Source organism: Mytilus edulis, chromosome 3 (genome assembly GCF_963676685.1).
Source record: "Mytilus edulis chromosome 3, xbMytEdul2.2, whole genome shotgun sequence".
Taxonomy (NCBI): Eukaryota; Metazoa; Mollusca; class Bivalvia; order Mytilida; family Mytilidae; genus Mytilus; species Mytilus edulis.
The window spans coordinates 30,352,026-30,365,534 of record NC_092346.1 but is presented as its reverse complement, the minus strand read 5'-3'; the positions used below and the strand labels follow the sequence as shown (position 1 = coordinate 30,365,534).

The 13,509-nt window shown below is 32.7% G+C and overlaps 1 protein-coding gene across 1 annotated transcript; it reads left to right on the top strand.

Moving 5' to 3' along the window:
• The first annotated feature begins 1,049 nt into the window (after positions 1-1,049).
• On the top strand, positions 1,050-9,671 carry LOC139516206 (malate dehydrogenase, cytoplasmic-like). The gene is made up of 8 exons (XM_071306141.1): positions 1,050-1,196; positions 2,268-2,366; positions 2,913-3,009; positions 4,775-4,950; positions 6,395-6,517; positions 7,467-7,643; positions 8,130-8,243; positions 8,969-9,671. Exons 1-8 carry the CDS (start codon positions 1,194-1,196, stop codon positions 9,179-9,181), a joined length of 1,002 nt encoding a protein of 333 aa, XP_071162242.1. The 5' UTR covers positions 1,050-1,193; the 3' UTR covers positions 9,182-9,671.
• The last annotated feature ends 3,838 nt before the right edge of the window (positions 9,672-13,509 follow it).

The window sequence follows — 13,509 nt, the reverse complement described above, 5'->3', positions numbered from 1 at the left end:
GTTTTTGCAGATTGAAACATGCTTTTTTTCAGCAAGTACATTTTTTTGTAGCTTTAGAATAGGCCTACTGAATTATGGTCAAATGAATCGGCAGCAGTCCTTTTGCGCCAATTACTGTTTTTCAGGGGTATCCGATTTGCGCCAAATTTTGTTTTCCAAATGTATCAATTGCGCCAATATTCGGAACTCGTTTGCGCCAATTTACCTGTACACATATCTATCATAAACTCTTATTTTTGGCTTAAAAAGTATCATATGTTCGGAAATTTCACAATGAAGATGAACATCTGGAGAGAAATGACTTGAAATGCACCCAGACTGTCAATGTACAGAGAGAGAAGAAAACTTAATGCTTTGCTGAATATTTAATACAAAATATGCCAAAAAGAGAAGAAAATAGAAGCTTTTGCTGATTATGTTTTAGCCACATATGTTGATGACACAGTGCTTTGTTCCCACCATCCGTATGGGCTGAAACTCTATCTAACGCAAGACATATACACCAGTCATGGAGCAGGAATGATTAACTGTTTTATGCATTTCATCCTTCAGTGTATTGTCTTTTTGGGCAATAAAGTGAAGATACAAGCTACTACATACATTAAACTGTGAAGTACCCATGCAGGGGCAGTAAGAAAAAAAGTATGTTTCAGAAATAAATATTTGCAGTGTAAACTGCTGCTGTTCCAATTAAGTCCCAATTAAGGGAGGAGGGAAGTAATATTTCTTCTAATTGGTGCAGTCGTATGCTTTATTTTTGGCACAAATGATGTACCATGTTATTTCAAAACAGTTGGCGCAAACGTAGCATTGGAGAAAATAGTTGTGGCGCAAAAGGACGCATTTTTGGCGAAACGGATCTCTCCCAATGAATCAACTTAGTAACTAATTAAGGCACTAAATTATAATATCTGACATTTTTGCACAATCCGTAGCTTAAAAAGAAACTCCTTGGCCCTAAATGTTTATTATATTTTAAAAAAAAACCAACTTTAGTGATCTAATCTATTTTGTCAAAGTATTAAAAACTTCTATCAATTTTTAGACTATTAATCCTGATTAATCCAGAAAACCGCAAATATAACCGGAATGTTGGTTCGACTATTACAATTTAAGAGACCTTGACCTTTTAGCCGGTGTTAGGAAGTGTGTGATATTTTTTACGTTGGTAGAAAACAGGAAAAGAAACAAATATGGTATATATTTTTTAAGGTTTAATTAATGTAAAGCTTTAAAGAACTTACAATTGCAATATTTCATGCTTTGTAGCGGAATGACAATTTCTTTGTCAAGTATGATCTTTAATAGTCGACAATGTGGAACGACCTTCAAATGGTCATGATGGTTGTCAACCTTCATTTACATATCAATTGTTACCGATGCACGTCAGCATAGCTTCAGTCTCCCGTCGAAGGGGTTTGTTGAATGCCATCTCCATTTATAGTTTCACTAAACAACAGATACCAATTATTAAATTTCGTTACTTTATCAGCTAATTAGCCTCCCTTTTATAGTATTAACAATTTTATTCATCGAAACAAGGGCTTTCCCTTCATTTTATTTGGTCAAGATTTTGTCAGTTTTTGACCAATTTGGTTGCTATGATCATACATGTGTTATTGACATGATCGACAATGAGTTAAATTTAGAATAGAATAAGAGTTGAAGTCTATGATTGGAATAGAATACAACTGTAATAATTGTTTTTTTTTTAGTAGCTTGGAAATAATTAATCTTATATTCTTTGTGTTGCCAAGAGAATTGGTACACAATATTAATGTTGTTGCAGCACATCCAAATGAGGTTAACTAGGTATGCTGGTAAATGAAATGAGAACGTTTTTCAGAAATATTTATATAGAAATAAGGGAATACAATATGCCTTCAGTATGAGGGTTTAGATGGGGTTAAATTATTAAAGAATAATGTCCTTAGAAAATGAAGATTAGAGAATAACGGGCAAAAAAAATGAAGATTCGAGAAAAAAGGGGTTAATGTTTTGAAGATTAGAGAAAAAGGGGGTGAAAATTAAATGTTTACAGAATAACAGACCCCCCGCCCCCATCCTGACCCTCCAGTATGACATCATTTGACCAAAAAATAAACCTTGAAGGTTTTACTGTATTGACATGCACAGATAACTTCACCATGAAGAGATAAACAAAAGGCTCTATGTCTTTAGATAATTAAACTGGAAAATTTATTTTGGTTGATAGCATTAATAGAAACAAATGTATGTCATGTACATGTATGTATATTTTATTATAGGCTGAACCATTGAGAGTACTTGTAACAGGTGCTGCTGGTCAGATTGCTTATTCTTTATTGTACTCTGTGGCTAAAGGAGATGTCTTTGGACCCAACCAGGTAAATATATACTTATTTACATAATATTTACAGTTCCATTACAGAAATAATTATAACCGAGTTAAACAAATTGATAAAAATTTGCTTTATCAATGAAAATGTTGTTGGTTCATCGATGATCCACTATTATATATAAAAAAAGATGTGGTATGATTGCCAATGAGACATCTCTCCACAAGAGACCAAATGACACAGAAATTAACAACTACAAATGTATAGGTCACCATATGGCATTCAACAATGAGCAAAGCCCATACCACATAGTCAGATATAAATGACAATGTAAAACAATCCAAACGAGAAAACTTACAGCCTAATTTATGTACAAAAAAGTCTATCTTTTAAATAACATTTGCTTTTCAAAAGTAATCCTGCTTTCTGAGTCAATACAAAATTTGTTTAATTAAGGCTAATTTTTTACAACAATTTGGTAAATAATTATAGCATCACATCTTTCTGTGGAATGAATCTATGAAAAGAAATTCATAACTGGTTTCCATGATACATGAAGTTTGTCCTGTCATAAAATTTTATTCTTTTTTTCAGCCAATCATCCTTGTCCTTCTGGATATTCAACCAATGTTGGGTGTTTTGGAAGGAGTTGTCATGGAGATGATGGATTGTGCTCTTCCATTACTGAGAGGTAAAAATAATCATGGTCGAAATTCCTTTCATTTTGTTTTGTTATTATTTTTTAAGAGACAGGGGAGCGAAAAATATAGAATCACAACACAAAATTCTCCATTGACATGAATTGAACAACATACATGTAGCAATCTCAACCAAAAACTTTCTCAACTACTATACACATGGAAAAAAGTATTGCAACACCTTGATTTTTTAAAATTTGAAAAATCAGCCTCTTTTTTTGGATGAAATATAATAAAATATGTGTATAATATTATTGAAACATAGTTTATGTTAACATTGGCATTGAAACGAACAAAAAAAATTTGAAAAAAGATAATTTATATAACCACAATTTTAATACCAAAATGGAGTGTTTTTTGTACAAAAAAATGCATTTTACAACTTTTACTGTAGTCGAACTTTACAATGTCAGACATTTCAAAATTAATCCTTAGATGACTGTTCATATCATGGTTGCTCGTTATACGCCAAAGAATTAGTACTTTGTGTGCAGCCTCCATTCAAACGGATAACCGCATCTAAACGTCTTCTGCTTCCTGCCATAAATCGACTAATTTGTTGCTACAGTAGCAGCAACCATTTCTGATGAAGGGCATTGTTTATTTCATGATGTGTTTGAACTGGGGTGTCCTTTCGCGCACTTTCCGCCCAATAGTGTCCCAAATATGCTCGATATGGTTGAAATCCGGGCTACGATCGTGCCAAGGAAGATGAACCGAATTCCATTTGAACATTGAATCTTCCTCCACGATGCTAATTTCCAACTTTGGCGAGCTCTGCACTACATTGGATACGGAAAACTGTGTGTCTGTTCATTAGCAAAGGTCTCCGAAATGGTCTTATCGCACGATCACCAGTAGCGATGAGTCGATCTCGAACAGTTCTTGTTAAAAAGCTCCTGTATGGCCACCACTCTCTTTTTAGGATTGTCTTGTATGCAATGGATTTCCTTCTGACCAACCTTCATTATGCTTGATTTTCCTTAGCAAATGGTATAGGGGGTCTTCATTATCTCGGAATGTCTTTAATAGCGTTTATTGTCTGATTTATTCTCAAAACGACTTATAGTGAAATGGTGATGACCAACAATACGTGCAGTTTTGACATCGACATCCCTGCTTCCCTTATGCTGATAATCTGCCATCTGGCTGCAGTTAAGAGTTGTCAAGGACCCATTATAAGGTGTCAATCACATAACTTTAAAAATTTGGTTATTTAAAGGGTTGAAAACAAAGGGGATAAAAACAACTGTTTTGCTGTTTACGGGTACAGTAGCTGCATGTGCAGATAAAACATTATCGAGTCGAATTTTATTGATAAAACTCAGGTGATACTTAAATAATGTTTAACTAGTTCTATTTTACCAAATTATATCCCAAAAAAATGAAAAGTGTTTTTTTAATTTCAATTTCAATTTGGTGTTGCAATACTTTTTTCCATGTGTATAGTTCGAAGAACAATATTCTGAAATATTTCTTATGTATCTAAACAAAGATTTGCATTTCTTACTTATCTCACAAAGTCACAGACTAATGTGTTAATAATGTTTTAAAAGGAACAGCAACAAAAGCACAGTTCTTTTGCTTTGGGATGTATGGATTTTGTCGTGAATTGATACAACATATGCATGATTTCTATTATTACATTTTAGTTATAATTGTAAATGAAAATTTATCGATAATATAAAATAAAAAAAAAAATGTTTTAGATCATGTAGATTTCCATTTTGTCAGGTTATAATTATATATATTTTGTAGAGGTTATTCCATCTGTAAATGAAATGGAGGCTTTTAAAGATGTTGATGTAGCAATGTTAGTAGGTGCCATGCCCAGAAGAGAAGGAATGGAAAGAAAAGATTTATTAGCTGCTAATGTTAAGATATTTAAATCCATGGGAAACGCAATCGATACACAGGCCAAGAAAAACATCAAGGTATAGTTAAATAACAGACATGAAACATCAATCAAATGATCCAAAACACTGACAACTGAAGGTCAACATCAAGTCTTCTTTAATTTTTACAGCTAATTTCCTAATGCATGTAGAACAAAACTTTGGTTAGCTTGCTTGCTTGGTTTTTATATTGTATAATCCGTAGGATAACACCCAATTAAATTCAAACATAATATATTCAGGTTAAACAATGCCTATATAATCTGTTTAAAGATGTCAATCTTATTTACAAAACTTGTATTAACAATTATACAAACAAAGCAAGCAAGCCAAACAAAGTTTTACTTTGCAAGCATTAGGAAATCAGCTGTAAGGGTATTTACAATTTGTAAAGCTCTAATTAACCCTGTATCAAAAAAGGTTTTAATACATTTAACAGAGATTGCTTTCTTTAGTTTTAGTTTAATTCTGCTGAGGCCAAATGAAAAAAATATATGTGTGCTTCCTATTTCCATACATACCCAATATTTTAATCTTGGAAATAGCCTACCTTAAAGTTTGTTTGATCATTTTTCAATAAGCACTGTTATAGTCAGAACTGCTCCCCCTTTGACTCAATGTCAAAAAAATTTGTAAAATAAAAATATTCCTTACCCACCTACCCTATTTGTATCCAAAGATGTAATAGGAAATACACTTATTATTTTATTTGGCCTGATGTGTCAGAAGATTGTGACAGAGCTTTATGTAGTATATAAGAAGCAAATGAAATATAGTTGACTTCTACATTAGGCCAAATAAAAATATATGTGTGGTTCCAGTAACCCTACCGTCCCTACTTTTTCGGCTTAAAAATAGCCTTAGACCCTAAAGATTTTATTGTCATTTTTCATTAAGCACTGTTAAAGTCAGAATGTTGCTTCCATAGACTCAATGTAAAAATAAAACATAAAATAAAAAAAAATCCCTACCTACCTACCTTATTTTTTTTTTTAAGATGTAACTGGAACCACACCTACTTTTTTATTTGGCCTTAGTGTTAATAGAGGGCAGAGTATATAGTGATTGGGATGTCTTTTTGTTCGACCTTTTATCATCCTTCTTTTGTAATTTATTCTATTCCTAAACCTCTGGGCACAATTTTGTAACTTTGACAGAATCATACTCCCTGATCCAATAACATAACTATGAACAACATAAACAATTTTCAGATCTGTAGGGCAAGCAAATTACTTAGCATTGAATTTTCTATTACTTTCTAAAAACAAGTGGGTAGATATTGCATCTTCTTGAATAACCAACCTCAAAAATAGTTCATTTCAATTCATATTTATATTATCCATCTTTTTAGAAACTAAATATATATATTTTTGAAAAGATTTAATCTCCTATTACATAGACTATGTCTGCTGACAAGTGGAAAAACAGCCTTAACCAATCAATTCAGACTTCATATGACAATCACATTTTCTTTGTTTTATAGGTAGTAGTTGTTGGAAATCCAGCCAATACCAACGCATATATTTGTAAGAAATATGCACCATCCATTAACCCAGCAAACTTTACTGCATTGACAAGGCTTGATCAAAACAGGGCACAAGCACAGGTATGTATTGTAATGTTAATCACAGCTCTTCAATTGATTGGGTCAAATCATAAAAATTTAGCATGACAGCTTCAAGAAGAATAAGATTTTTTCAAGAAGATAATTGATCAAAATATTGCACAAAAGCATGTATGTTACTCTTCAGCCACTATCTGACTATCAAACTTAAGCCAAATAGTGTCCGAGCACAAGAATGCAAAATTCAGAATGAATTAAAATGAGAAAAACCTTTATCTTCCTTTCCTCCGCCTGTATCACCCTGCTCTGTAATTCTCGTATCAAGACTTCAAAACAAGACCAGGCATTATCAGCGACGTCACAATGTGAGAGGAGAAGTTATCAGCGACGTCACAATGCGAGAGGAGACCTTATCAAGCTTGCTTTTGTCAAGCGTAAAACTGTCTTAGGGAGAAAGAAACGACCAGTAATAGAACGATAAAAAGATAATTGGGTTTTCTTCGTATAGATATCGTAAAATATCAGCCGCTCGACACAATGTGAAACTTTTTAGCTCGTTCGCTACGCTCACTCGCCAAAAAGGTTCACATTGTGGCTCGCGGCTGATATGTTACGATATCAATGTGTAGAAAACCCGATAATCTATACTTAACAAGCCCATGCATAATTATTTTGCAGTTATCAGCCTGCTACAAAACATTTCACTAGCATAAGTATGATATACTTTAGCACTAATATCAAACTACCAAATACAAATGAATTACTTTAGGTTGTTTTATTTAAGTTTTTTGAAAGGACAGGGCATTATAGAAATAAGGTTGGGTGCAACAAATTTGAAAAACTTTCTGCAGAAATCACTGAAATATGGCACAAGTCACAGAAATGCACAAACAAAGCTTGAGAAAAACTGTGTCCTACATACATGTATTTGCTGATTATGTCACAATTATCATTCATATCTGATAATAATATACTGAATATGTTTTTTTAGATTGCAGCCAAGCTAGGTGTAAGTAACAGTTCTGTAAAGAATTGTGTCATTTGGGGAAATCACTCGTCTACTCAATATCCAGATGTAAACCAAGCTGTCGTAGACTTAAACGGAAAATCCATGCCAGTACGTGAAGCTGTTAAAGATGACAACTGGCTCAACAATGATTTCATCAAGGTATGTTATCACCAAATATGGAAATAGGTGCATGACTGTTTTTATATACCTCATGAAGATTTAGTATGTCAGATATCTCTAAAAAGTGAGATACCAATGGGATCTCAACTCATAAATTGAAAACAAACTGAATGCAATGGCAGAAAACAAAAAAACAAACAACAGTACTCAAACAACAGTATTCAAACAACAGTACTCAAACAACAGTACTCAAACACAACATAGAAAATTATAGAATGAGCATCACAAACATTTAATTCAAGGAATTTTATTTATTTCATAGAAAAATGGTAAAAAGTAACAATTTTGCAAGAGTGTTTTTTTTTTCCTGGAAATTCTTATACTTGTGTGTTTTAGCCAGGTTGCATGAAGATTTTCATGCAAATAATCTGTTGAATGGCAGATAGATATTTTGTGTAATGATCTCATCTGTATACATGCATATTTCCCATATTTTCATCATATCTAAAATTTCCACATTTTCAGACTGTCCAGCAAAGAGGTGCAGCTGTTATTAAAGCTAGGAAATTATCTAGTGCCATGTCAGCAGCCAAAGCTATTGTAGATCACGTTAGAGACTGGTGGAATGGAGTACCAGACGTAAGTCAATTTGCTTGAGTGAATTTAGATAAAAATAACGGTAATCAGTTGTTGCCTATGAATTCTTTCAACCATAAACAGACTTTTCACTTTGTCTAAGCAGATTTCATTGACAGGTTATTTTTTTTATAATCAATGTGGGATTAGCCTTCCTTAATTAATATCTTTGCATTGGTCAAAATAGAATTACGAGTTGTCAAATTTCACCACAGCATCTCATAAGATACCCCAAAATAAGCATTCAGACAAATATTATCAACTCACTCCTCCAAATTTCTGGTAATCACAAATGTTTAATCTTTAATTTTGAAGTCAAAATTATAGCAAGTTCTAACATTGTTTTGATGTCACTTTTTTGTTAAAAATTGAAAATTCTTTCAAATCTTGGTGATTTTATTCCTAATCCACAAGTCTGATAAACAAATGCCAACAGTTTTTAGTTAAATTGTGGAAGCCCCCAATAAATTATTTTGGAATCTTCCAATTTAACATTAAAATTACACAATGAAATTAACTACTTTGTTGTTGACTTAGTTTGCTGCAGGTCAGTACAATGATGAGGAGTAAAAATAAAATATGTACATGGTTACTGTACAGATATTTGGTACTTTTTAATTTTTTTAGCCTAGGCTTATTTGGTTACAGCATATCACACTTGTTAAAATCATTTAGTATAGCATTTTGGACAATATACTGAAAAGTTCATTCTGCAATTGTCTTTACAGGGTACATATGTTTCAATGGCAGTCCCTTCAGATGGATCATATAATATTGAAGAGGGTCTAATCTACAGCTTTCCTGTTCGTACAAAACCAGATCATACCTACGAGATTGTCAAAGGATTGACCATTAATGACTTCTCCAGAGAGAAGATGGATGCTACAGAGAAAGAGCTATCGGAAGAGAAAAATATGGCCCTTAGCGTTTGTGAATCTTGACCAGCTTCTAAATTGTAGTTGTCTCCCTTAGAACAATCATGTTTTCTGTTGCTACTTGTATTGTAATCATGTATTTTTTCTCTGTCAGAACTGCAAATTCAAGAACTTTAACAATCCAAAACCAGAATTAAATGACTTATTATAACTATTTCCAACTGGAATAAGCTATTTTTATTATTGACTTTTATTTAACTGAATCTACATATTTAATATTAGGCGAGACATGTTTTTTCTCCACATACATTGTATTTTTAGTGCTATTGACTTTTTACATATTAGAGTGTGTTGTACACATTCGGCCTGCTTTCGTATGACAACTATTATATGAAATAAAGGGTATAACAGTTTGATGTGGATTGAGGTTTTTTGGTGGATTGACAATTGATGGCTGCACAATATATATATGACTTGCAATATGATTGATTAGTATTGATTAATGGGCCGTCCATTTACAATGTATCACAAAATCTCAATAAATAATTAACTAGTATATTAGTAGAACTTTTATTCCACAGTTGTTGGTAATGATTATATGAATAAAAGGATACATTGGTTATTTAATATTGAGACATCAACATAGTGAGAGAGAAAAACAACTGAATCTTTCTGACTGGATCCATCACTATCATTAGGCAAGACGGTAACAAAAACATTTTCCTTGATGCTTGACTAATTAGGAAATAGGACTTCCCATAAGAAAGCTTGAAAAAAGAACAAAACAATTTTGTTTTGATTGCTTCAAATGTTAAGAATGTGAAACATAAGGATGCTAATTGGTATAAGTGTAAGCTTTTCTCATCTCTTGGCGTCCTTTGTTGTCTATTTACTTTTACAAAATCCTCTTCTTTGAAACTACTTGGCACATGGCAACCAAACTTAGCCACAATTATCATTGGGATATCTACTAGCAAATGTGTGTGAAAATGAATAAATGGTGATTGTTGGTTAAAATAAAATAATATAGAGATGAGGTATGATTGCCAATGAGACAACTATTCTACTAGGTTTAAATGAAGTGATTATAGGCAACTGAACTGCCTTCAACAATGAGAAAACTTACTGTGGGTGCTATAAACAGTTTCGTATAAAAAACTGGGGGTTATTCCCCCGACTTAAAATAACCATGGAGGGAAACCCCTGTTTATTTACTCAATTGGTGAAAAAGTATCATGTTTTTTGTACATGTATTTGATTGTAAAAATCAGTTAATTAGCTTTCAATTAAAACAGATTGAATGATTGAAATATTTTTAAAAATTATATTAAATATACATGTTTTGAGGGGAGACAACACTGTAAACAACCTGTTTTTTTGGCAGTGAAAAATGGAAACTTATTTGCAGCCACTGTAGCTCTTTTCGGAGCAGGAGACCGTACCCTGAAACAAGATTTTTTTTAAAGGCCAGGTAAAAACTTACAAATTTCATACAGTTTTGATTATTAAAAGTACACATTATTTTTATTTCATTATAAACTAGAGAACATTCTGATTCCAGTGATATCTAGTTTTATACCAGTATCTTTATTAATCAGTCCACCACTAAGGGTCACTTATGCATGGTCCCTCAAAATGTGACGTCATAGAAAAAAAACTGTTGATTGCATCCTGTATACTCTGCTCTAAAAGGCTCTATAAAAATAAAAAATATATAACAATTCTATTAACCACTTTGCCCTAAATCCTGTCTGTATTTGTGATGGCTGCCATCATTCTTTCATGGCCTGTATGACCCGCCATACTTTTTATACGACCGCAAAATTTGAAAAAATTTTCGTCGTATATTGCTATCACGTTGGCGTCGTCGTCGTCGTCCAGCGTCCGAATACTTTTAGTTTTCGCACTCTAACTTTAGTAAAAGTGAATGGAAATCTATGAAATTTTAACACAAGGTTTATGACCACAAAAGGAAGGTTGGTATTGATTTTGGGAGTTTTGGTCCTAACATTTTAGGAATTAGGGGCCAAAAAGGGCCCAAATAACCTTTTTCTTGGTTTTCGCACTATAACTTTAGTTTAAGTTAATAGAAATCTATGAAATTTTGACACAAGGTTTATGACCACAAAAGAACGGTTGGGATTGATTTTGGGAGTTAAGGTTTCAACAGTTTAGGAATTAGGGGCCAAAAAAGGGCCCAAATAAGCATTATTCTTGGTTTTCGCACAATAACTTTAGTTTAAGTAAATAGAAATCAATGAAATTTAAACACAATGTTAATGACTACAAAAAGAAGGTTGGTATTAATTTTGGGAGTTTAGGTCCCAACAGTTTAGGAATTAGGGGCCAAAAAGGGACCCAAATAAGCATTTTTCTTGGTTTTCGCACCATAACGTTAGTATAAGTAAATAGAAATCTATGAAATTTAAACACAAGGTTTATGACCATAAAAGGAAGGTTGGTATTGATTTTGGGAGTTTTGGTCCCAACAGAATAAGGGGCCCAAAGGGTCCAAAATTAAACTTTGTTTGATTTCATCAAAATTGAATAATTGGGGTTCTTTGATATGCCGAATCTAACTGTCATGACTGTGTATGTAGATTCTTAACTTTTGGTCCCGTTTTCAAATTGGTCTATATTAAGGTCCAAAGGGTCCAAAATTAAACTTAGTTTGATTTTGACAAAAAATGAATCAGTTAGGTTCTTTGATATGCTGAATCTAAAAATGTACTTAGATTCTTGATTATTGGCCCAGTTTTCAAGTTGGTCCAAATCGGGGTCCAAAATTAAACTTTGTTTGATTTCATCAAAAATTGAATAAATGGGGTTCTTTGATATACCAAATCTAACTGTGTATGTAGATTCTTCATTTTTGGTCCTGTTTTCAAATTGGTCTACACTAAAGTCCAAAGGGTCCAAAATTAAACTTAGTCTGATTTCAACAAAAATTGAAATCTTGGGGTTCTTTGATATGCTGAATCCAAAAATGTACTTAGATTTTTTATTATGGGCCCAGTTTTCAAGTTGGTCCAAATCAGGATCTAAAATTATTATATTAAGTATTGTGCAATAGCAAGTCTTTTCAATTGCACAGTACTGCGCAATGGCAAGAAATATCTAAGGGTGCTATAAACAGTTTCGTACTAAAAACTAGGGGTATTTCCACAGTGAGATTTACATACTGATGGAATTCCCTGCTATTTATATACCACTAAATGAAAAAGTTGATTGTTTTTTATGTTCAATGTGAAAAACATATATTGAAGTTCAATTAAAATGCCACTTTTGTCAAGATTTAAAAAAAAAAAAATGTTTTTGTGACTTCCTACTATATGGGAGGCAACTCCATAAACAGCTGATTTTCACCTGTTGCAAAAAGCACTTTGATTTGTCAGGTAAGATAGCTCCTTTCGGAGCAGGCGAACGTAGGCCGAAACTACATTTTCTTAAATCAGCCGGATAAGCTCTTCGAAATGCATATTATAAGAAATCTCAAATATATGCACAGGTTACTGATCCGTGTGTCCAAAGGTGGTCTGTTTTTAAGGTTTTTTAGGGGGAAAATGCCTAATTTCCAGCTGATAACTTGTACCAATTTGCATGTTTAAACAAGAGATGTTGGATTTTTTTTTATTTATTCAGAAAGTTCATAGAATTATCTTTCCATTGATGTATAGATATCTATATAACTATGAATATCTGACCTCTGCATGATGGGTCCACTATTACATGCCCTGTTACAGAATGACGTCACGTAAAAAACTGTTGATTGCACCCTAATTGCACAATATTGTGAAATAGCAAATTTTTTTTTAATTAGAGTTATCTTTCTTTGTCCAGAATAGTAAGCAAGAAATATCTAATTGCAAAATATTGTGCAATAGCAAGATTTTTTTTTAATTGGAGTTATCTTTCTTTGTCCAGAATCAACTTAAATCTTTGTTATATACAATATACAATGTATATTCACTTTTTACTACCAACTGATAAATTATAATAAATAACATTCAGTGATAACAAGCAGTTTTTTTTACATCTTAATATTTTATGATGTATTTAAATGAGTAGTTATTGTTGCAAACTCCATTAGAAATTTTAATTGAGATCAGTTTTGGAATAAGGGAAAGGGGGATGTGATTAAAAAAATTGGGTTCAATTTTTCTCATTTGAAATTTCATAAATAAAAAAGAAAATTTCTTCAAACATTTTTATGCTCCACCTACGATAGTAGAGGGGCATTATGTTTTCTGGTCTGTGCGTCCGTCCGTCCGTCTGTCCGTTCGTTCGTCCGTCCATTCGTCCGTCCGTCTGTCCCGCTTCAGGTTAAAGTTTTTGGTCAAGGTAGTTTTTGATGAAGTTTAAGTCCAATCGACTTCAAACTTAGTACACATGTC